General features: G+C 42.6%; 1 protein-coding gene across 3 annotated transcripts in view; it reads left to right on the plus strand.

The window, feature by feature from the left end:
• LOC138300551 (alkaline phosphatase, tissue-nonspecific isozyme-like) overlaps nt 1–12,675 on the plus strand; it is a 229,167-nt gene extending 216,492 nt beyond the window's left edge. For all 3 annotated transcript variants that reach the window (XM_069240081.1, XM_069240082.1, XM_069240083.1), the window contains exons 11-12: nt 5,279–5,398; nt 9,984–12,675. In XM_069240081.1, the coding sequence (XP_069096182.1) occupies nt 5,279–5,398; nt 9,984–10,255 (392 nt within the window). In that variant the 3' untranslated portion in view covers nt 10,256–12,675. The remainder of the gene's footprint in view (nt 1–5,278; nt 5,399–9,983) is intronic.
• The last annotated feature ends 11,150 nt before the right edge of the window (nt 12,676–23,825 follow it).

A 23,825-nucleotide genomic window follows, 5' to 3' on the forward strand; every position in this document is an offset into this window, starting at 1 on the left:
TGGCATAGAATACAGTGATGTGGAGTAGAGTGCAGTGAGGAGTGCAGAGACGGAGTGCAGCTGTAGACAATGCTTTGGCGTAGAGTGCAGTGATTAAGAGTAGAGTGGCATAGAATGCAGTGCCATTGAGTGGAGTGGTACAGAGTGGAGTAGGGTGATTTAGAGTGCAGTGGCATGAGGTAGATTGTTTCAGAGTAGAGTGAAGTGTTTGCAGTGTTGAGTGGTGCAGGGTATAGTGTAGTTGCATAGTATGTCATGGAGTGCAATGGCATGGAGTAAAGTGGTGCAGAGTGCAGTGGCATAGAGTGCAGTAGTGCAAAGTCGATTAGAGTGGCATACATTGGATTTGCATAGAGTGCAGGGACATAGAGTTGAGTGTTACTGCTTAAAGTGCATTGGCATACAGTGTACTGACACAGAGTGCACTGTTGTATAATGTCGTAGAGTACAGTGGCATAGAGTGGAGTTGTGCAGAGGAGATTGGTGTGGCCTAGACTGGAGTGCTGAGAGTGCAGTGGCAAATACTGCAGTGGTGTAAAGTGGAGAAGAGTGCATTGGCATAGAGTACAGGGTAGAATAGAAAGGCATAGCTTGAAATGGCTTTGAGTGCAGTGGTGTAGAATAAGTGGTGCAGAGTGCAGTGGTGTGGAGTGGTGCAGGGTAGGGTTGAGTGACATAGAGTGGAGTGCTCATTTACTCATGGTGTGGTAGCAATTACAGACACATTTTCAACTGAAATGATCATTACATTTGTACAGATATAAAGTTTTACTAATAATACGATACAGTGCACAGACAAAAAGGTGTGGAAATTGCATTCCCTAGTTTAATGATCTGTTTTGATCATATTAAAGTATTTGTTTCCAATATGCGCCAGAAATAACAAAAAATATACGTCGTTTGAACATTCATTATTCTGATATATCCTGAAATACTTAAACGGTTCATTTAAACTTTGTTGTGTGCTAGAAGAAAACTCTTTCATACCCCCAATATCCAGTAAGATTATCACGTAAATACTTTCACTTTGAAGTCAGAGAATAGAAAAGTAAACAAGGGCCCTTGAAAGACTGTGCCTAGCAGTTGACTTAGATCGTTGAATTCACAGCAAATGTGATAAGATAAGAACAACATTTTCAGCCCTGTTTGCAGAGTGGGATTCACGCTGTGAATAAGGTTTTGGCAAGGGAAGGACCGAACTCAAGCTGGCGAGCCTATAACAAATAAAACCAGCAAATGGAAAGGAAGAAAATGTGTGTCACAAACCACAGAGCCAATGGCAAGCAATGGGCAGAATGCATTCCTAGGTCAACTTTCTGATTTTCCCGAGATGTCTTTAGCAATCCAGAACGCTCTGCTGTCTTGTTGGCTGTCACCTAATGAAAGTTCCTGCAAAACTATTTGTGCAGACTTTACAGCAGCAGCACTTTCTTTGAGGTTAGAGCTGATCTTGCAACTGTCGTTGGACTATGGCTTGTTGGCTGGCCGTCAGTAAAATCCAGTCTGATTTTCTGGATAAATCATGTGATCGAGGCAAATGCACATGTAATGAATTTCATTAGAGAATATTTACACACTTGTCGATCATTTTGAATTCCGTCTTGATTTTACTATTGGGTGAGTCATAGAACCAATGCCTGCTTGATTTGCTTGACGATTTGCTTAAGAAGCAGCACTTTAGCAGCTACCGAAGTGTGTTGGATGTAGCCTGATTGGCTTGTAAGAGGAGAACCCCTAAAACTTTGATTTGTTCTCAATGGGGTATTTTATCTGAAAGTTTACAAACAAAACCTCAAAAATTATGCTGTGATGGAATACTAGGGCATAAAGATGTTGGGGGGAATGATCGTGGAGGGGCAATGGCTGATAAATGTGTTCAGCTCTGATTAATAGGGAAATAAAGCAATCAAGTAGAGAACATGGTGAGAAGAAAAATTAAGAAGGAAAGATAAGAAAGAAAGATGTGTAGAAAAGACAGGAAAATGAAGGAGGGGAGTGGGAACAAAGGAAGGTAAGAAGGAAGGATAAAAGGAAGCACAGGTGAAAGAAGGAAACAGAAGGTTGGACGAGAGGATGAATGTAAGTGTGAAGGGATGGACTGCTAGAAGGGTGAAAGGAACAATGGTTGACCATGCTCGAATACAAGGGTGGAAGGATGGGTAAATGGAACGATGGATGGACAGGAGGATGTGAGAATGGACGTAAGGATGCATGAATTATATGTAAAAAGAAAGACGGAGGAAAAGGGCAGTGGATGTAATAGTGAAAGACTGGTTAGTCTGTTGAAAAAGTGGAAGATGGAAAAGTTGCAGTAAGGGTTCATCGGTTGTAGCAGGGATTCGCAGCCATCACAGTGCTCTTACATCTTGTATATATTGAAAATATTGAAAATGCAATCAAAAGGAATTATACACACACACACGCACACGCACTGGACATTTCAGTCCTCATTTATGAACCCAGGAAACAAAGGCCTCCAAGTGAGTCTGCAAAGATTTAATTATGAGAACTTTCATCTGGGTTTGTTTCTTGTGTTAATAAATGAGGAATGCAATGTGGAGTGCATCTCTGTTTGGGGAACATTGTTTGAATTACTTGCCAGCAGCCCAGGAGGGAGATTGCACGACCGCAGAAGCTGCGGGTCGAACTTGGGAGGCAAAGTGTGGAACATTTCGGCTGTGTAAATATTGAGACAAACCAACAAGATATGGCATTTCATTCCCTACTAAGGTTGAGATAATAACCACTCCATCATTGCAGACTCACTTGGAGGTCCACTTGGGCAAGATTAATAATACCTAGGAGTGGCTTGAGTTGAACTGCCTGACCTCATGAGGAAGAAGGTTTCCCAAATGCGTTGAGGTTTGTTCATTATAAAAACGTTCACCTGTGTTTGTTTCTTGTGTTAATAAATGAGGACTGAAATTTTGAATGTATCTCTGTTTGGGGCACGTTGTGTATATGTGTGTGTGCATATATATATATATTTATATATATATATATATATATATATATATATATATATATATATATATATATATATATATTTGTGTGTGTGCATATATATATATATATATGTGTATATTTGTGTGTGTGCATATAAATATATAGGTGTGTGTGAGTATATATATATATATATATATATATATATATATATATATATATATATATATATATATAATCAAAAAGCTGGGTCTTTGGTGGGGTTTTTACCAATGTTAAAGTGAATCGCTTAATTAAGCCTTTTGTTCAATGCTTGCTTGTCAGTGGTTTCAAAGCTTGTAATTCACAAAAAAGAAGTGTAAGTTAGAATTACTTCCCATCATTTGCAGGATATGTAGCTTCCCATAACAAATGAAAAATTAAAGACAGCATTTCCTCTTTCTTTCAGTGATTGGAAAAAAAAAGATTTCACAATGACACTGCTGCTTTTAGAACATTATTCCGCACACCTGACAGGTTCACCCTTGCAGGCCAAACCTTGATGCAATCACCTACCAAAGAATCCACCCCAGTTTGGGCACCTAAACATTGTAAACAGAAAAACTGTCAGCTAAAAGCTACACTATTCCGCATTGCACTTTCTTTTCTTTTATTATAAATATCTTGTTAAACTACTCTATATTGCCTATGTACTACACAACAAAAGCATGTGTTTTTAATTTACCTAAATGCAACTTGCATTTAAAATTAGATTTTTAATAATATTGCTGTTCTCGGTCCTACCTTGTGGCACTCACTACCTCTAAAAATCGGGACTTGCACTCCCTCTTAGAAGTTTCAAAGATTGTTGAAAACCTCCCTTTTTAGATACTTGCTGTCCCTTCCGTTACTTAAGACTCAGGGGAAGTCTTTTAGGTTAGCCCTGCGCTTTACCAATGCATTAACTGATTGAATTAATACACATTGTTGTATAAAACAAATGTTAAATATTAGCATACGCTCCCCAACAAAAATAAACCGTTTTCAAAACCTTAACAAACGTATACCTGCAGCCTCCGGTAAACAACGAAACACTATACAGATGATGTTAAACTGTTCTAAATCTTTCAAAAAATATACATAACAATAAATATGTGTATTGTGGTCCTAAATTGTCATCTCTGGGTTTGGATGACATTTGACAATTATAAATCACTCGGCCGTCGGCTTCGTGGTATGTAAATGGCACCAGAACCCATCAATGTCAAAATAGGCCTACACTCTACAGTTACAAGACAGACAGACAGATAGTTAGATAGGTAGATAGTTAGATAGATAGATAGGTAGATAGATAGATGGATGGATGGATAGATGGATGGATGGATGGTTGGATGGATGGATAGATGGATAGAGAGGTGAAGAGATAGTGAGATAGATTGATAGATTAAACCAGTCATTGCAAAGAGTATATCAGTCACCTCTGGGATGATGCAGTTTACTCTGGGAATGCTTTGCTTTGCTGTGCTTGCTGTCCTTCTGTCACGTGGTTCCGCTCTGTTTCATGAGAATGATACTCCCATACTGGCCCTTCCATGCCCATTGAGACCACCCTAAACATGCTATTATGATTACTGGTCCTGGCACATCCTTCAGCCATTGTGCAATACCAACAACACCCAAAGGTTACAGTTTAATAACCAATATTTCTGTGTTCATCAATTTTATACGAAAATAATCCCATTTCGGTGTCTCCTACTTTATCGTGGAATGATTGTGACATTCGAATGGCTTGCTAAATGTCAATCCCAGATGCGCTTAAAATAAAATTGAGCCTTGGTAAAATTTCAGGTCAAATGAACTGGACGTGAAGGTGCTTTGCGACTTAATTTACTAAGAAATGTTACTGCTGTTTGCACTTTAATACAAGACCTTTACATCCATTTCCCAGCAATGGAAAAAGCATTTTTGATGAAAAATTGTTCTCACAATATGATTTATCTGATCTGTATTACAGGCACGCCAAGTTTAGAATTTGAAAACAGGCATACTTCAGTATTGAATTTAAAGCCGCATCTTTTCCATACGCTTGTTGTGCTAAGAAACTCCACATCATAGAAATACTAGACTTTTGTGACTTACCCATGATACAAATATCATGTGCTACATCTCTTGAATTTTCACTTTTTCATGAATATTTCTTTATTAACATTCTAATAGTGATGTAAAATATTACAGTGCCCCCTTTTGTGGGGATAAGCTTTACAGTACAAATAAAAATAATGTTTCTTTTTTCTTTTCTTTTCTTTTCTTCCCTTTCCCTTTTCCTTTCCTTCTTTCTGGACCTCTCTTCCTGCAGGCCTGGCTCCGACCGTGAGTGACATCGACAAACTTTCCTACACCGCTATTCTGTACGGAAATGGACCAGGCTTCAAGTTGGTGAACGGCCTGCGAGAGAACGTTTCCACCGTCGATATCAGTGAGTTCTTGTGATAGCAACACTTAAGAAGTTACTCAGATCTAAGTGATCCTTGAATGAAGATGGTGCACCTCCTGATTATGATCTTGAGGACCCTAGCCACCTCTGTCAGTGTACCGCAATCGTGACCTAAAGCACCACTATTTCAGTACTGAAGCCCTAAAGCCCCTCTATTAATGCAGCTTAATCATTGCTGGCAGCAATCCTTGATGTTCCACCACTGACACAGGCAGTTCTTCCACTGCTCCTCAATGGTTACCTTCAGCACTCCCTGTAGAATCCGCAATGATACTAGTGTACCTCCAACTTGACACCCAGTACCCAACGCTGACCTAGCACCTGGAGGTCCAAACTCACATTGGTGCTGATATGTAGCATCCCCAGGCACTCCAGAACAGTGACTCCAGTGTAGGTCTGTTGGGTACATCAGAGGTTAGCCGTGTGATCTTCAATTTGAATACATGTTTTATTTTGTTCTCACATGAACTTTAAGGTTTCAGTGCACAGTTTATTCATCACCATTTACATAAATCCCAAAGTTTAAGTAGAGCAGGATATTCAATCTGTTATTTCCTTACAACTGCATAACACTTTCTGCATACTCCTGACATCGAAGAGGAAAATGCTTCAAATTGTAAAGAAATCCCCCAGGTCTCTCATGTTCACTCGCATTTTCAGCTACTTACAGCTTGGCCAGGGACAGCTTGCAAAGCACCTACCTGTCTCTGACCTGGTTGCTTTTGAGACTTCTCACTCAACTCAAAATGCAGGTGGCTCCCTCTGTTTGATCTGATGTCCATGGAGAATACAGGGTATAAAGCGAAAGAGGGGGAGACAAGAAATACCACACAGTCAAGAAAGTAGGATCTTGAGGTGTAGAGGTAAAGGTCAAAGATGGCACCACGAAAGTGGACAAGAAAGCTTCCAATGGAGACAATGAAGTTAAAGGAAAACATTAACCAAATGCCTACCATTAGCTTCCAACAACTGCAATAAGTCGGAGCTTCTGAATCGATCAGCCAACCTCCGAGAGCGGCTGTAGAACAAGATCACAATGCTTTGCGTTGTAGAACATCAAATCCGCCGAGCTGGCCTGTGTCCTTCTGCTGCACATCACTTGCACCTCTTAGCGCATCATCATGAGAATACTACCCAACTGAGTGGAGAGCCATGGGCTCCCACATATTTACCACTTCTAATCTGCTCAGCAGTTGTAGTTCTGTAGCTCCTAAATTTCTCCTCCTGCAGCTCAGGTTGGATCTCTGTATCTCTCTGAGCAAGATGAATTGTTTAGCTTAATTATATAAATATATAACTTGTGAGGCCATTGCAGCCAGGCAGCAATGGAATCTGATTTACAGATGAGGTGCTTATTGTGTGAGTGAGCAGCTCCTGCAATGATGTAACCCAGAAGTTTCGGAGTAGTAGAACCGCTCAGATGCATGCTCAGTTTACTCCGTCGTCAGGTATTCTTGTTATGTTTCTGCAGTAAGACCATGCCACTCGCACCATTGAAAGAGAATCCAGACTGTCTATGCCCCTCCCACCCCTAATAGTGAAGTTATTCATGAACGTGTGAAAGCAGATGCTTTAAATGTCTATAGGTATCTAGTAGCACCATTTGACCATGAAATTGTCATGGGAACTGGACTTGGATGTTGACTATTGCCTGTATCCAGCCACAATGGTGCCTAGAAAGGGAACTAGAGAAGGGCTATTTGGAAGCTTACTGACCGAGGTGAGGTGGTGTATGGAGAGAAATGCAAAGTCCCGATAATCTTCCTCCATATGCTGAGCCAAAATTATTTTCACTTAGTAGGAAAATAACTGACCGTCACAGCCTACGGCTCAGTAAAACTTTCTGCCAATGCGGAAAATGTAAATCCATTTGCAGACTGAGGCAAATGAGGGTTGCAGAAAGAAAGATGCATTATTTCAATGTGATTTTAGCATTCATGCACTCCTATCCATCACCAGTAATGGTTTGTAAGTTTTCAGGTGAACTTCTATCGTGTTTATTTCCGTGATTTCCCTTCTGTATAACACTTATCCATGGATATCAATCACTTGCTGTGCTAATACTGGGTGACAAACACTTCATTGACTGTGAGTTTAAACATTATTCAGGACTGCATCGAAAGCAGAATGCATTAAAGGGCTGGTACAGACGGGCATTCAGTGTGCTGCCCCTCCACTGTTCATCTTTTCATCACAGCCTGGCAAATGGACTTGGCGACTTGTTGTGACATCAGAGACCCCACGTTGACCTGTACATGGATCATGCCAAAATGAACACCGACATTATGATCATGTAGAATGGGTCCTTTCTTACTTGTCATAAATAGTTATGTGGGAGTTTAGTGCCGCTCAGGAGTCCCTGGATGTTTTGAAAAGCAGCAAATAAAAGCTGGACCCAGTGGGGATGGCCAACATGGGAAGATGTAGACGACAAGAAAGGTGTACCCACTAAAACAGTTATGCAGTTATAAACTGGAGGTTGGCAGGTTGCTAGGAGTGTCTACACTTGGAAATGTATGCATTCTCAGAAAGGCTGCATTTCCCAGGGGTCCAAGGCTGTGCCTTCCTATGTCAATGTTGTTGTTAATATTATCAAATGCGTGAAAAATATTCTGTAGCTTCAGGCATGTCACATTTGGCATTATATTCCTCTATATTTCTTGAGATACTTTAATCTTTGCCTCTTGGGGATTTACTTCCCATATTTGTCTTGCTAACACTTCCTTTATTTTGGCAGGGAGTTTGCCTGTTGTGAGCATTGGACAACTATTGGTGACTCCCAAATACTCTTCATATGGAAAGCATGGAAAGCGTCATTTCTTTCCCATTCTGTTTCAATTGGATCGATTCCTACCATTCACTTTAGGGCTCCTAAGGGGAGTTCAAATGTGGACAGTCACCATTCACCCCCTGCACTTGTTCCTAGGTCGCCAAAGGTATTTTTCTCTTTGTCTCTCCTTAGCCTCGTTTGAGCATGTCACATTCTGAAGACCATCTCATTATTGGTACAGGGACTGATTTATCCATTTGATGACACAACAGTCTTTATAACTGTAACCTTTCATTTGGAAAGATGCTCATTGACAGTGTTCTTTTACCCCTCACGGGGCCCTTCCTTGCCACTCTTTCATTGCTTCTCCACTCTCCTCTCCTCAGAGAGTGAATTCCATTCTTGGGATACTAGACTCTTGCAGTCCACAGCTGAAAAGCTGGCAAGGTGACATTATCACAGCGGAATTATTCAGTCTCCTATCAGCTCCTGTCAACTCATGTCAAGTTACTCACCCCTTTACCTCCTAGTTTGCGGTCTTGCACATGCTGATATATCATGCACTATTGAGGAAGCAATCTGTTAATTCCAACTGAAGCCACCTCTATCATTGGGCCCATGTCTCCCTCTCTGCTACAGGATGTGGGATTGCTGTTTCTCTGGTGCTGGGCTGTCGTTTGCTAAATAGCTCCTCTTTTTTGGTATCAGTAGGCCCTTTGGAGTCTTTTTGACACAGCAAAGCTTGGGTACTGTAAGCGAATTCTGAAAGATGTGTTTGTTTTTGTCTGATAAAATATTTGCACATCCCGACCTAAGCCATTTATCCTGTTCGACCACTGCCTAGAAACATCAAAACACAAAATGTGATGGGAGGAATGTTTGCAATTTGTATAATCACTGGCAATTGCTTGGGTAGCATTCTGGCACACCAGTCTTTTGCACACTTTGCCACTTCAGGTTAGACCTTGCCATATGCAGATCGGTCTTGGTCCTCCTTTTTGTCCTTCTTGTTTTTTTGATGTAATACCATAAGTGGCTAGGGGTATGCCAGATGTCACTCTGCCAATGGAACGAAGCTACACACAACTACATTGGCTCTTGGGTTGCTTGTGTTCTGGTCCAGAGAGGCCCCACCTTAGTAGCTGGGGCTGGATTATTCCTGGTAGAGCAGGGCCAAGGCTGATTTGCATATGGGTGGATCTAATCTGAGGTGCCATGAAGGAGTTTCCATCACCTTTGTTGTGCTTGATGCAACTCCATAAATACCGACAGTTATGCCCAGACGTGGGCCCTTTGCTGACTGTGCCACTGGAATCATGCTACACCCAAAATGAAAAGGACCCAATCAGGCTGAAACCTGTCTTGGGTTCCTTGTGTTCCAATTTGTAATTGGCTTGACAGTTCAGGCTGGACTGGTACTGATGGAACCGGATCAAGACTGATTTGCATATGGCTGGGTCTGATTGGGAGTGACATCATGGACAAAAGAATAATGGGTTGGAATGCTACCGGAGTGATTGCCAGTGATTAGGCTTCCTGCAAACATTCCCGCCATCATCTTTTTTGTGTTTACTGCATAGAAACAAACAGGGTTGTCAGTCAGCTAGATACAAGGGATATGATATACTGAGGAGGAGCTTGTCACATGGATGCTGTAAAATGAATTTGCCTATCCATTAATTTCCTTGCTTTGTTCTTTGTGAATGATGGTCTTGGATTTCCATTGCATAGCTGTGTGTTTCGACATCAATTATGCATTATAAAAATATAAATACATTTTTTGTATTTTTTTTGCAGCTAGTCGCAATTACTTGGCCCAGTCTGCAGTCCCACTGAAGCAGGAGACCCATGGTGGAGAAGATGTGGCTGTTTTCTCAAAAGGTCCGATGGCACACCTCCTGCATGGCGTACATGAGCAGAACTATATTCCACATGTCATGGCCTATGCCTCATGCATCGGCCAGAACAGAAACCACTGCATTTCCGGCACAGCAAGCCATGGGCCCATGGCTTCTCTGTCACTAGCCATCACTGTCCTCTCCCTCTCCTTACTCCATCTCTTGTTCTAATCATACTAGCCTCATCTGACCACCTTGAGTCCCCATGAGGCTCTATCTCGGGAACAGGAAATTGGACTGTTGTTCAGGGGAACTTAAGCAGTGATGTGGGCACCAGCTGGGGTGTATTTTTTTCTGGATCTCCATGGTGCTAAATACCAAATATCGAGGACTTTTCTGAATTGTTGCCTAAATGTTCTTCCACTGGACAGACTGCTACTTTGCGAAAAAAGAACACTGGAGCAACACACAATTGTCTTATTAGCTGCCAGTCCATGAGCAGGTTCATGGATTTTTCATGATGGCTCAGGGGACGCCAGCTCTCTTTTATGGTGATGGAGTACAAGTCTGACCTCTTCTTTTTTGTGATTTTTCAGGACACAAAGGGGTAGACCATCCCACTTTTATGATATGGGGCATTGCGGTTAGACAAGCCCTCTTTTATGATGTTTTAGCCAGGGGAAGGCAAGCACTCTTTTGTGAGAGTGTGAAGGCCAGCCTCCTTTAAGATGGTAGGGGGTACTGACTGCCCTTTTTATGATGGTAGTGTGGCAGGCCAAACTTTTATATGATTGTGAGTTGGCTGGCTAGCCCTCTTTTATGAAGCTGGGGGTAGGCTGACTCTCATTTATGATAGCAGGGTGGAAGGAAGGCCAGCCCTCTATTATAATGGTAGGGTACCAGGCCTCTAACTTGTGATCCCTGATATCTTCCCTTTTGGTACTCTACACGGATCATAGTTTTTAATTTTAGAACACTAGTGTGTTGCTCTTGTGGGGTCCATCCCAGCTATGGTTGTCCCTACTTGTAGTGAAGCCTATGCTTGGAATTTGACACCTGGTCAAATATGAGTCGTGCTCCAGCCCTGGGTTTATGTGACCATAGAAGGGGCACTTTATCCAATCCAGAGTTCCCTATTTTTTCATAACAAATCTTGATTGTGGTGCATGGGGAGGTGTAATGTGAAACCCAGTGCTGGATTTGACTACCATGAAGTCCGGATGACATCCCCACAAGTTGCTGCTCTTTTTTTGAAAGTTTGACTCAGGAATACAAAATTTGCTCCTTCGCCCGACCACAGTACATTTGTTACTTTCTTGTTAATTCTTTCTGCAATGCAGTACTCACCATGGGTTTCACTAAATAAATCCCGGTGGAAGGGATTATGTTGATCTTAATTAATTTTAAGAACTATATTTGTGCTTTTAAACACGTTTTTCACTATTAATGCTCCCAAGAGGCTTGAGGTCTATGCAAGTAAAGTTCCTTGAAGAATGAAGAAGACTTGGCTTCCGTCACGGGAAGAAGAGATTGTTCATTTGAGATTGACCAGCCGAAGGTCTCTAGGCATCATTAAAGATGGAAACCTGGTGCTCATTGAATGATTCAGAAAACACACTCTCTGTGGCACCTTAGATAATTGAACTGTGGTCATATTCTGAGACAAGCTTGTTGTGAACTATGTACTGTTACAAGAGGAATTATGTCATATTATGTTAAACGAGATTCGTTTAGTGCAGTGTAGCCCTTAATATGGCCTTATAGCCCCTTTGCAAAATATTTATTGCTTAACTCTCAAAGGATCAACCATGGTTATGACAGTTGGATACAATGGGGAGTTGAGAGTTGTGAAACAGAGTTGAGAGAGGGCACAAATCAATGAACATTCGTTAAGCCATGGATGAGGCTTTTTGCAACAGGGCGTGTCTCTCAGTGGACCCCAAAATTTAAACCTACCTAATTATGACATTATTGAAGTGTTGTTTAGAGGAATTCAAGTGATTCTTGCAAGAGTAGAAACCCCAAATCATCCAAAGCTGATGACACCTGAACACATGAATCACATGTCTGAAAGAGTTTATGTCGTTTGGAACCCCTGCTGATGACCGGTGGACGGTAATGTTGAGTGTTAAAAATGTAACTGAGGTATAAGCTCTCCTGTCCAATTTTAGATTTCAATACTGTATCAACACTTGAGAGAGAAGGACTTTTACATTATTACAACTAACCTGTATCAAGTATTTTGATGAAAATTAATCAGCGGGTGCCATTGGTATACCTCCATTAATGTTTCACATTTTTGGGAAAATGGCCAATTGTGGTAAGAATCGAAAACTACCCTTAAAACCTGTAATAATAACAGAGACCAAGCATGTATACCATTTTATTCTGCTCCCTTTTGTCCACCGCTCAGCTGAAGTTGCCGTTTGCATCAGCACTTGACTTGCGCCTGACATGTGACTCACTCGGTCCCAGTCCTGCTGGCCTCTTCAGATCTAATACAATTTCATTTGTAGTCAGGCTACCTTTGCCGACCCAAGTGTGATACTCCTTCGAGAGACCAAATATATTTTAATAGTGAAAAGATAAGCCAGTTCTGACTCACTTTGGTTGTTTTTAATGTCAATAAAATATGTTTTAAAACAAAAAAACTGTTATATGACTCATTCATGTGAAGGTTTTAGAAATCAAAGGCTATAAGAAGTGCATGATCATAGTGATGCATTGGTAGAATCAACAATTTTCCATAAATGAGTAGATTCAAGAATTTTACTGCAGTTTCCAGCGTTTTACTTTCGAATGTGGTACGTGGGTCCACATGCTCATTGGCTTGTGGGACCTCTGGCATTTAGGGGATGGGTCACCTGCAGCTCCGTACAAACGTGTCCTGAGTTATGTGTTCAGAAGGTGGTTGCCCTATACGCAGATGTCTTCCAAAGATAGCACAGCTCTGTTTCTTCTTCCATTATGGTCTTTCTCCTCCTGATTAGACGATTTATATTTATTTGGTTGGAACCTATTACTCTTCTGCTGCTTTTATGTTTAATGTGCAGTGTATTATGTTCTTGTCATCCAGAAAAGGTGATAAAATGCACTCCCCATTACCATTATCCCATTGCCCCTAGACCCTGCCCTCATTCCGCTTCCTGGTCTTAACCCCTTAGCTGCTGGGCCTTCTCCCCCCCAGTGCTGAGCCTTTTTTTTGGCTATTTGGGGAAGTTTGGATTTAGGCCTTCATAACTTTTTGCCCACATAAGCTATCCACGACAGATTTGCGTCCTTTTTGTCCAACAGCCTATGAATTCTAAAGGTACCCAGAGTTTGTGGGTTCCCCTGGCGGACACCAAGAAATTAGCCAAAATACAGCTAAAATTTCGTTTTTTTCTGAAAAATTGGGAAAAAGGTCTGCAGAAGGAAGCATGTGTTTTCCCCCTGAAAATGGAATCAACAAATAATTTGTGGTGCTAAAATCATCATCTTCCCAGCTTTCAGGAACAGGCAAACTTTAATCAGAAAACCCCACTTTTCAACACAATTTTGGCATTTTACTGAGACATACACCATTTTTACTATTTTTTTGTGCTTTCAACCTCCTTCCAGTTAGTGACAAAAATAGGTGTGAAACCAATGCTGGATCCTGGACAGCTAAACATTCTGAAAAGACGACAGTGTTCTGAATTCAGCAAGGGATCATTTATGTATACCCTTCAAGGTTTTCCTACAGAACGTAACAGCTAAAATAAAAAAATATTGAAATTGAGGTGAAAAAAGAGACATTTCTGTCCACGTTTTCTACTATAACTTTTTCCAGCTATCGCAGATTTTTGAAAGCAATATATCATTACATCTGCTGGACTCTTCTAGTTTCGGGGATATATACAGCTTGTAGGTTCCTCAAAAACCCTAGGTACCCAGAACCAATCAATGAGCTGCACCTTGCAATGGGTTTTCATTGTATATCGGGTATACAGCAATTCATTTGGTGAAATATAGAGTCACAAATGGGTATCAAGGAAATCTTTGTATTCCCAAAATGGGCACAAGATAAGGTGTTGAGAAGCAGTGGTTATTTGCACATCTCTGAATTCCGGGGTCCCCATACTAGCATGTGAATTACAGGGCATTTCTCAAATAGACTTCTTTTATACACTCTGTCTTACATTTGGAATTTAAAAATGTAGAGAAAGACAAGGTGCAATAACACCTGTTCTTCTATTCTGTGTTCCCTTAAGTCTCCCAATAAAAATGGCACCTCACTTGTGTGGGTAGGCCTAAGGCCCATGATAGGAAACGCAACATGGACAAATCAGATTTTTACTTTGAAATCTGACGTGTTTTTATGGAAAGTGCCTAGCTATGGATTTTGGCCTCTAGTACAGCCGGCACCTAGGAAAACCTAACAAACCTGGGAATTTTTTTAAACTAGGCACCTAGGGGAATCCAGGATGGGGTGACTTGTGGGGGGGCGCTCACCAGGTTCTGTTACCCAGAATCCTTTGCAAACCACAAAATGTGGCAAAAAAACACTTTTCCCTCAGATTTCGGTGACAGAAAGTTCTGGAATCTGAGAGGAGCCACAAACTTCCTTCCACCCAGCATCCCCCCAAGTCTCCTGATAAAGATGGTACCTCACTTGTGTGCGTAGGCCTTGTTCCCGCAACAGGTAATGCCCCAAAACACAACATGGACACATCACATTTTCCCAAAGAAAACTGACCTGTTTTTTGCAAAGTGTCTGGCGTTGGATTTTGGCCTCCACCTCAGCTGGCACTTAGGGAAACCTAGCAAACCTATCTATTTTTGGAAACTAGAAACCAAGGGGAATTCGAATGGGGTTCTCACCAGGTTCCGTTATCCCGAATCCTTTGCAAACCTCAAAACTTTGCAAAAAACCACATTTTCTTCACATTTCAGTGATTAAAAGTTCTTGAATCTGAGATGAGCCACAAATTTCCTTCCTCCCTGCATTCCCCCAAGTCTCCCGATAAAAAATGGTTCCTCACTTGTGTTGGTAGGCCTTATTCTTGCGACAGGAAAGCCCCATAACACAACGTGGACACATCACATTTTCCCAAAGAAAACTGATCTGCTTTTTGCAAAGAGCCTAGCTTTGGATTTTGGCCTCCACCTCAGCTGGCACGTAGGGAAACCTAGCAAACCTATATATTTTGGGAAACTAGAAACTTAGAGGAATTCAGAATGGGGTGACTTGTGGGGCTCTCGCCAGGTTATGTTATCCCGAATCCTTTGCAAACTTCAAAACTTTGCAAACACTTTTTCTTCACATCTCAGTGATGAAAAGATCTTGAATCTGAGAGGAGCCACAAATTTCCTTCCAACTGTCTCCAGATAAAAATGGTACCTCACTTGTGTTGGTAGGCCTAGTGCCCATGACATGAAATGCCCCAAAATGGAACACGGACCCATCACATTTTTATATTCAAAACTGACATGTTTTTTGGAAAGTGCCTAGTTGTGGATTTTAGTCTCTAGCTCAGACGGTACCTAAGAAAACCTACCAAACCTGTGCATTTATTAAAACTAGACACCTAGGGGAACCCAGGATGGGGTAACTTGTGGCACTCTCACTAGGTTCTGTTACCCAGAATCCTTTGCAAACCTCAAAATTTGGCAAAAACACATTTTCCTCACATTTCAGTGATAGAAAGATAGATAATGTTGATGTCTCCACAATATGATTTGGGCAGTGGAATTTGGGGCTGAACTAAATTGGGGATCTCCCAAGAGAGCACTCTCTCTGTACTTGCCACCACATGCACCTGCTCTCTGGGTTGGGCTAACCTGCTATTGTCCCGCTGCACAGACCGTGCTTGTGAAGGGACAGCAGGACTGTCCTCATCACCTTCGTCAGAAACAATGGAAGAGTTGTTGTTGGAAAAATCACTCCCAGAGTCTGCGCCATTGTCCAATCCCTAAGATGCTGTCTCATTATCTGCTGTCTCAGTCTCTAATCCTACGTCAGAGCTGTCCTCTATAACCCGAGTTAGGGCTTGAGCAGCAGTCGTCCAACGAGACGCCATCTCTGCTACTGCCAATATTTCTGAAAAATGTTCCTGATTTGCCACTTTCCTTACTATATGATAGTATGGCCCTTGGTTCAAATGTTTGTATCCATTTGGTCTTGTCCTTATTTTGCTGTATTTGTACTAGCATGTCACTATGGTTTCTCTCTCTCACTTTCTCCAAACCTCTACGTATATAGTCTAATCTGTAGTTTCTTGCTCTAAATCTATTTATCATGCTTACCCCATGTTTTTCAAATTCTTTATCAGGGGAACAATTTCTTTTTAATCTCAAGAACTCCTCATATGGGATATTTTATCTTATATGTTATGGATCAAAACTTGATCCATGGAGGATAGAATTTGTTGAGGTTTCCTTTCTATATAGAGTTGTCTGTAATTGATTATTCTCTACAGATAAACTTATGTCTAGAAAATTAATTTTCTCCATGTCCATTTCTTATGTAAACCTCAATCCCACTCGATTACAATTTAAAATATTAAAGAAGTTCTCAAAATCCTTAATAGTCTGTTTCCAGATGATAAACAAATCATCAATATATCTTGTCCATAGTACCACCTTTTGCATGTATTCCTTATGATGTTCACTCCAGGCAATCTCTTTCTCCCACCATCCCATCGTTAAATTTGCATAACTAGGTGAAAAAGCCATACCCATCACTGTTCCAGATTTTTGTTTGGACATTTGTTTATCAAAAATAAAGACATTGTTATTTAAGCAAAGATGTATCATTTCCACCAACATCATTGAAGGCTTGTACTCTCCCACCCTTCTCTTTCGAATTTTTTTTTATGGCATGCATTACTATTTCGTGTTGTATTGATGTATACAGGGCTATTACATCTATAGTTACCAAATAATAATCTTCTTGCCATGTAATGCCATCAATGATGCATAATAAGTCACTGGTATCTCTGATGTACAAACTTAAATTTTGCACCATGGGAGATAGATAGTATTAAATGTATTTTGCAATGTTTTCTATCACTAAACCACATGCTGATATTATAGGTCTGCCTGGAGGATTTTTTAAGCTCTTATGAATTTTTGGTAAGAAGTAGATTGCTGGCAGTATGGAATGTTCCACTTCTAAAAATTTTAACTCATCATCTTTAAGCAATAAATCTGTATGCCATTGTTTCATTTTTTTTTCAATATCTTTCTTCATTGTCATCATTGGATTAAATGATAATATAATGTAGCTATCTGTATCATTCAATTGTCTCAATGCCTCAGCCTTATCTGCATTTTTGTCCCAAATCACTATGTTACCTCCTTTATCAATAGGTTTTATAATGATAGCTGAATTGTCTTTTAATGTTTGAAGTGCTCATCTTTCATCTCGAGATACATTTTCAAACCTCCCATTATTTCTACTTTCTTCATTTTATCCAAATCTTTTCTGACCAACTCATTAAATTGATCTATTTTATTTTCTGGTGGTAACATTGGACAACGTTTTGACTTAAGATCAGAGGACGTCACAAAGGGGCGGGTGTGAGGTCGGGGGGAGACACGGAAGCTCTTCTGTGTCTCCCAATGGGTCCGGAGGATTTTTCAACCCCCGCCCTGGTGTCGGCCACTGGTCATGACCTACACCAGGGAGGTGGTGCGGGCGTCAGCTGGCCGACGCCCACACTAAAGAGGTTAAAGCTCTGTGACAGCATGGCAGTGATGAGTCAGCATGTACACTGCATATGGATGGAACAAACCAGGCATAAACCCATAGTCAGTTTTTAGGTTTTGCATACAGACAGATTTGAGTTGTGTTGTTGTTGAAAACATATTATGGACAATATTAATACTTACAGTGAGCTTTGAGGCAGTCAATTGCCTAACATATGTTTACATTCTTCTCAATATAATTGTCTAATCCATATGTGATGGCTTTACTTCCTCTTTTTCTGTTTATCCCTCACTTGTTGTACCATTTTCTTTAGTGGATGACTTATATTGACTTATATCCTTCCATTTCTTCAATTGAGGCAACCACTTTTTCTTTTTCTGTGAGTACTCTTTATGACTGCATGTGTTTTCTTGTTTTCTCCCTAATGTGCTGCTTTCCCTTTCAAATCCATGCACTCTGCATGTGCCTTCTCATCCCCTAAAGTTCTCCTTTTGCTCCACGTCTCTTCCCTTTCTCCTTGGTTTTCTCTTTCACTTTTTGTATCCTGTCTAAGATAGCACAAGCACCATCATTTGTCACCTTACAAGGGCTTAGAGACCGCCCCATTGCGTACAATTGGTTGGCTTCATTGTTACACTTGTTTGCTCGCTTCTCATTCATCAGCTTCCATTGGCTTTCCTTCCTTTTCTTGTACTTATCCCTTCCCTTTTGCATTGACACCTTACTATGTCCATCCACTGATCACTTTTAGAGGTGCTACTTTTCAGATGGACAAGGGTCCGTGTGTTTTCTTTCTTCTTTGTGTTCCTACCCCATTCCTCTCTTACACACTTGTCCATGTGCTGCCTCCGCCTCAGTGCTTTACAGCAAGGCTACAAATGATTTGCCATAGCCAATATCTCTAACAGGCAAGATCTATAGGCTTTGCAGTGGAGTGCAGCTGTCTGGTTTGCTAAAGACATATTTGGGACTTTCAGAAAGTTGACCCAGGTGCAGTCCGTCCCTTCTGTTGCCTAAATCATGTTTACTGTATTCTTCCACAAACTTACTTTCTTTTAACAGGCCTTTAAGTCTATTTCTTATCTTGTCACATTTGCTGTGCATTCAAAGACAGTGGTCAAGTGTCAGGTTCCCTCTTCCAGGGAGCTTGTTGCCAATTTTTCTTTCTGTGACTTCAAAGTGAGATAATTTATATAACAACTCTGCTGAGTACCAATTTAGTACCAGAAGGGATGTTCTTTTTGTTCTAGCACACAACAACAAAAACATAAATGAACTGTGCTGATGTTTCATATCAGAATTAGTACAAATGAGGCACATTTTCTTTGTAATTCTGAAATGTGATGGAACCAAATATTTAAATATGATCAAAACACATCAATACACTAGGATAATGTGTGCAATACATTTGCACACATTATCCTTTCTGTGCAGTAAAACGGTGCAAGTGTAATAGTTATTTCAAATTAAATCTGTTTTTGTAACAGTAGTGAGCAACCACACCATGCATAAACCACACTATGCCACTCCACTCAATCTAACCCAGTCAACCCCACCCCACCCCACTCCCATCTACACCATCCCACCCCCATCTACCCCATCCCACCCAATCTACTGCACTCTACTCAAATCTACACCACTCTGCTCCTATCTACTCCGGTCTACCCCACCCCATCCCAATCCAATCCAATCTACTCCAATCCACCTCACTTCAGTGTACCTCAATCCACCCCACTCCACTCCGATCTACCCCACTCCAATTTACCAGACACCACTCCAGACTCCCCTGCAGTCTAACCAACTCCTCTCCACTCTATTTTACCTCACTCCACCCCATTCTACCCCAATTCACCATAATCTACCCCACTCTACTCTATCGCACTCCATTCTACAACATTTTGCTCCACCCTACCCAAATCTACCCTACTATACTTCACTCCAGTCCACCCTACTCCTCTGAAATGTACTGCAGTCCAATCTAACCCACTCCACCCCACCCCAGTCTATCCCACTGTGAGAAAGTAGCCTCTTTCTAGCCTTATTACCCCCACTTTTGACCTGTTTGTGAGTATATGTCAGGGTGTTTTCACTGTCTCACTGGGATCCTGCTAGCCAGGGCCCAGTGCTCATAGTGAAAACCCTATGTTGTCAGTATGTTTGTTACGTGTCACTGGGACCCTGCTAGCCAGGACCCCAGTGCTAATAGGTTTGTGGCCTATATGTGTTCCCTGTTTGATGCCTAACTGTCTCACTGAGGCTCTGCTAACCAGAACCTCAGTGGTTATGCTCTCTCTGCTTTCCAAATTTGTCACTAACAGGCTAGTGACTAAATTTACCAATTCACATTGGTATACTGGTACACCCATATAATTTCCTAGTATATGGTACTGAGGTACCCAGGGTATTGGGGTTCCAGGAGATCCCTACGGGCTACAGCATTTATTTTGCCACCCATAGGGAGCTCTGACAATTCTTACACAGGCCTGCCAGTGCAGCCTGCGTGAAATAACGTCCACGTTATTTCACAGCCATTTACCACTGCACTTAAGTAACTTATAAGTCACCTATATGTCTAACCTTCACCTGGTGAAGGTTGGGTGCAAATTTACTTAGTGTGTGGGCACTCTGGCACTATCCAAGGTGCCACCACATCGTTCAGGGCAAATTCCCCGGACTTTGTGAGTGCGGGGACACCATTACATGCGTGCACTATACATAGGTCACTACCTATGTATAGCGTCACAACGGTAACTCAGAACATGGCCATGTAACATGTCTAAGATCATGGAATTGTCCCCCCAATACCATCCTGGTATTGGGGGGACAATTCCATGATCCCCCGGGTCTCTAGCACAGTACCCGGGTACTGCCAAACTGCCTTTCCGGGGTCTCCACTGCAGCTGCTGCTGCTGCCAACCCCTCAGACAGGTTTCTGCCCTCCTGGGGTCCAGACAGCCCTGGCCCAGGAAGGCAGAACAAAGGACTTCCTCTGAGAGAGGATGTAACACCCTCTCCCTTTGGAAATAGGTGTGAGGGCTGGGGAGGAGTAGCCTCCCTCAGCCTCTGGAAATGCTTTGATGGACACAGATGGTTGCCCATCTCTGCATAAGCCAGTCTACACCGGTTCAGGGATCCCCCAGCCCTGCTCTGGCGTAAAACTGGACAAAGGAAAGGGGAGTGACCACTCCCCTGACCTGCAACTCCCAGGGGAGGTGCCCAGAGCTCCTCCAGTGTGTCCCAGACCTCTACCATCTTGGAAACAGAGGTGCTGGGGGCACACTGGACTGCTCTGAGTGGCCAGTGCCAGCAGGTGCTTCAGAGGCTCCTTCTGATAGGCTCTTACCTCTCTTGGTAGCCAATCCTCCTTCCTAGGTAGCCAAACCTCCTTTTCTGGCTATTTAGGGTCTCTGCTTCGGGGAATTCTTTAAATAACAAATGCAAGAGCTCATCAGAGTTCCTCTGCATCTCCCTCTTCACCTTCTACCAAAGGATCGACTGCTGACTGCTCAGGACGCCTGCAAAACCACAACAAAGTAGCAAGACAACTATTCATCCTGCCGGCTTTCTCAACTGTTTCCAGGTGGTGCATGTTCTGGGGGTAGCCTGCCTTCACCCTGCACCAGAAGCTCCGAAGAAATCTACAGTGGGTCGACGGAATCTTCCCCCTGATAACGCAGGCACCAAAAGACTGCAACACTGGTGCTCTGGGTCCCCTCTCATCCTGACGAGCATGGTCCCTGGAACACAGCAACTCTGTCCAAGTGACTCCCACAGTCCAGTGACTCCTCAGTCCAAGTTTGGTGGAGGTAAGTCCTTGCCTCCCCACGCTAGACTACAAAGCTGTGTACCGCGTGATTTGCAGCTGTTCCGGCTCCTGTGCACTCTTCCAGGATTTCCTTCATGCACAGCCAAGCCTGGGTCCCAGACACTCCTTCCTGCACTGCACAACTTTCTGAGTTGTCCTCTGGCGTCGTGGGACTCCCTTTTGTGACTTTGCGAGGACTCCAGTTCACTCTTTTTCCAAGTGCCTGTAAGGGTACTTTTGCGTGTGCTGCCTGCTTCGGTGAGGGCTCCCTGAGTTGCTGGGCGCTCCCTCTGTCTCCTCCTCCAAGTGGCGAAATCCTGGTCCCTCCTGGGCCACAGCAACACCCAAAAACCTCTACCATGCCCCTCGCAGCTAGCAAGGCTTGTTTGCGGTCGTTCTGCGTGGGAACACTTCTGCAAGCTTCATCGTGACGTGAGACATCCGTCTTTCAAAGGAGAAGTCCCTAGCTCTCTTCTTTCTTGCAGAACTCCAAGCTTCTTCCATCTGGTGGCAGCTTCCTTGCACCCTCAGCTGGCATTTCCTGGGCTCCTGCCCACGCTCGAGACTTTCGCGACTTTTGGACTTGATCCCCTTGTCTTACAGGTACTCAGGTCCGGAAATCCACTGTTGTTGCATTGCTGGTGGTTGTTCTTCCTGCAGAATCCCCCTATCACAACTTCTGTGCTCTCTGGGGGGAGTAGGTGCACTTTACACCTACCTTTTAGGGTCTTTGGGTGGGCTATTTTTCTAACCCTCACTGTTTTCTTACAGTCCCAGCGACCCTCTACAAGCTCACATAGGTTTGGGGTCCATACGTGGTTCGCATTCCACTTTTGGAGTATATGGTTTGTGTTGCCCCTATACCTATGTGCTCCTATTGCAACCTATTGTAATTCTACACTGTTTGCATTACTTTTCTTGCTATTACTTACCTAATTTTGGTTTGTGTACATATATCTTGTGTATATAACTTATCCTCATACTGAGGGTACTCACTGATATACTTTTGGCATATTGTCATAAAAATAAAGTACCTTTATGTTTAGTAATTCTGTGTATTGTGTTTTCTTATGATATTGTGCATATGACACCACTGGTATAGTAGGAGCTTTACATGTCTCCTAATTCAGCCTAAGCTGCTTTGCCATAGCTACCTTCTATCAGCCTAAGCTGCTAAAAACACCTCTTCTACACTAATAAGGGATAACTGGACCTGGCACAAGGTGTAAGTACCTCTGGTACCCACTACAAGCCAGGCCAGCCTCCTACACCCACCCCACTCTACTCCTCTCTACCGTACTCCAATCTACTCCTCTCCAATCAAACCCACCCAAATCTACCCCTATCTACTTCACTCCAATGTACCCCACTCCAAACTACTCCAATCCATTCATCCCTCTTCAATCTACCCTGCTCCATTCCAATTTACTCAATTCTATTCCACCCAATCTACCCCACTGTCCTGCCCTAAGACACCCCAATCAATCTCCCTCCACTCCACTTCAATCTATCCAGCTCCACACCACACCACCCCACTCCACTCTACCCTGATCCACCCGAATTCCAATCTACCCACTCAAAATCACCTAATATACCCTATTTCACTCCACCCCAATCTACCACACTCCATTCTACTCCATCGAATATACCCCAATGCCACTCCAGTCCAATCTAACCCACTTCACCCCAGTACACCTCACCCCACACATATCTACCCCATCCAATCCACCCCACTCCAATCCACTCTACTCCAATATACACCACTCCATTCCAATTTACCCCAATCAACTCCACTCCAAAAGATCCCACTCCTATCTCACTTCACTCTGCCCTACACCACTCCAGCCTACCCCACTTCACTTCTGTGCACCCCACCATAATCCACCCAATCTATCTCACTCCAATCTACCCCACTCCACTCTAATCTACCCCAGTCCACCCTAATCTACCCCACTCCACTCCAATCCATCCCACTTCACTCCACCCTACCCCTCTCCACTCCACTCGAATCTACTCCTCTCTACTCCAGTCTATCCACTCCAGTCCTTCCCACTCCATTCCAATCTACCACAATATATCTCAATCCGCTCTACCCGAAATACCCTACTCTATTCTACCACACTCCAATCTGCCTCACTCGAATCTACCCCACATCAATCCAATCTACCCCACTTCACCCAAATCTACTCCACTCAGTCTCCTCCACTGCACCCCAATCTACCCCACTCGACCCCAATTCAATCCACCCCACTGCCCACACCAATCTACCCCACTCCAATCTACCCTACTCCTATCTACCGTACTCCAATCTACCTTTCTCCAAA

This window comes from Pleurodeles waltl, chromosome 6 (genome assembly GCF_031143425.1).
Source record: "Pleurodeles waltl isolate 20211129_DDA chromosome 6, aPleWal1.hap1.20221129, whole genome shotgun sequence".
Lineage (NCBI taxonomy): Eukaryota > Metazoa > Chordata > Amphibia > Caudata > Salamandridae > Pleurodeles > Pleurodeles waltl.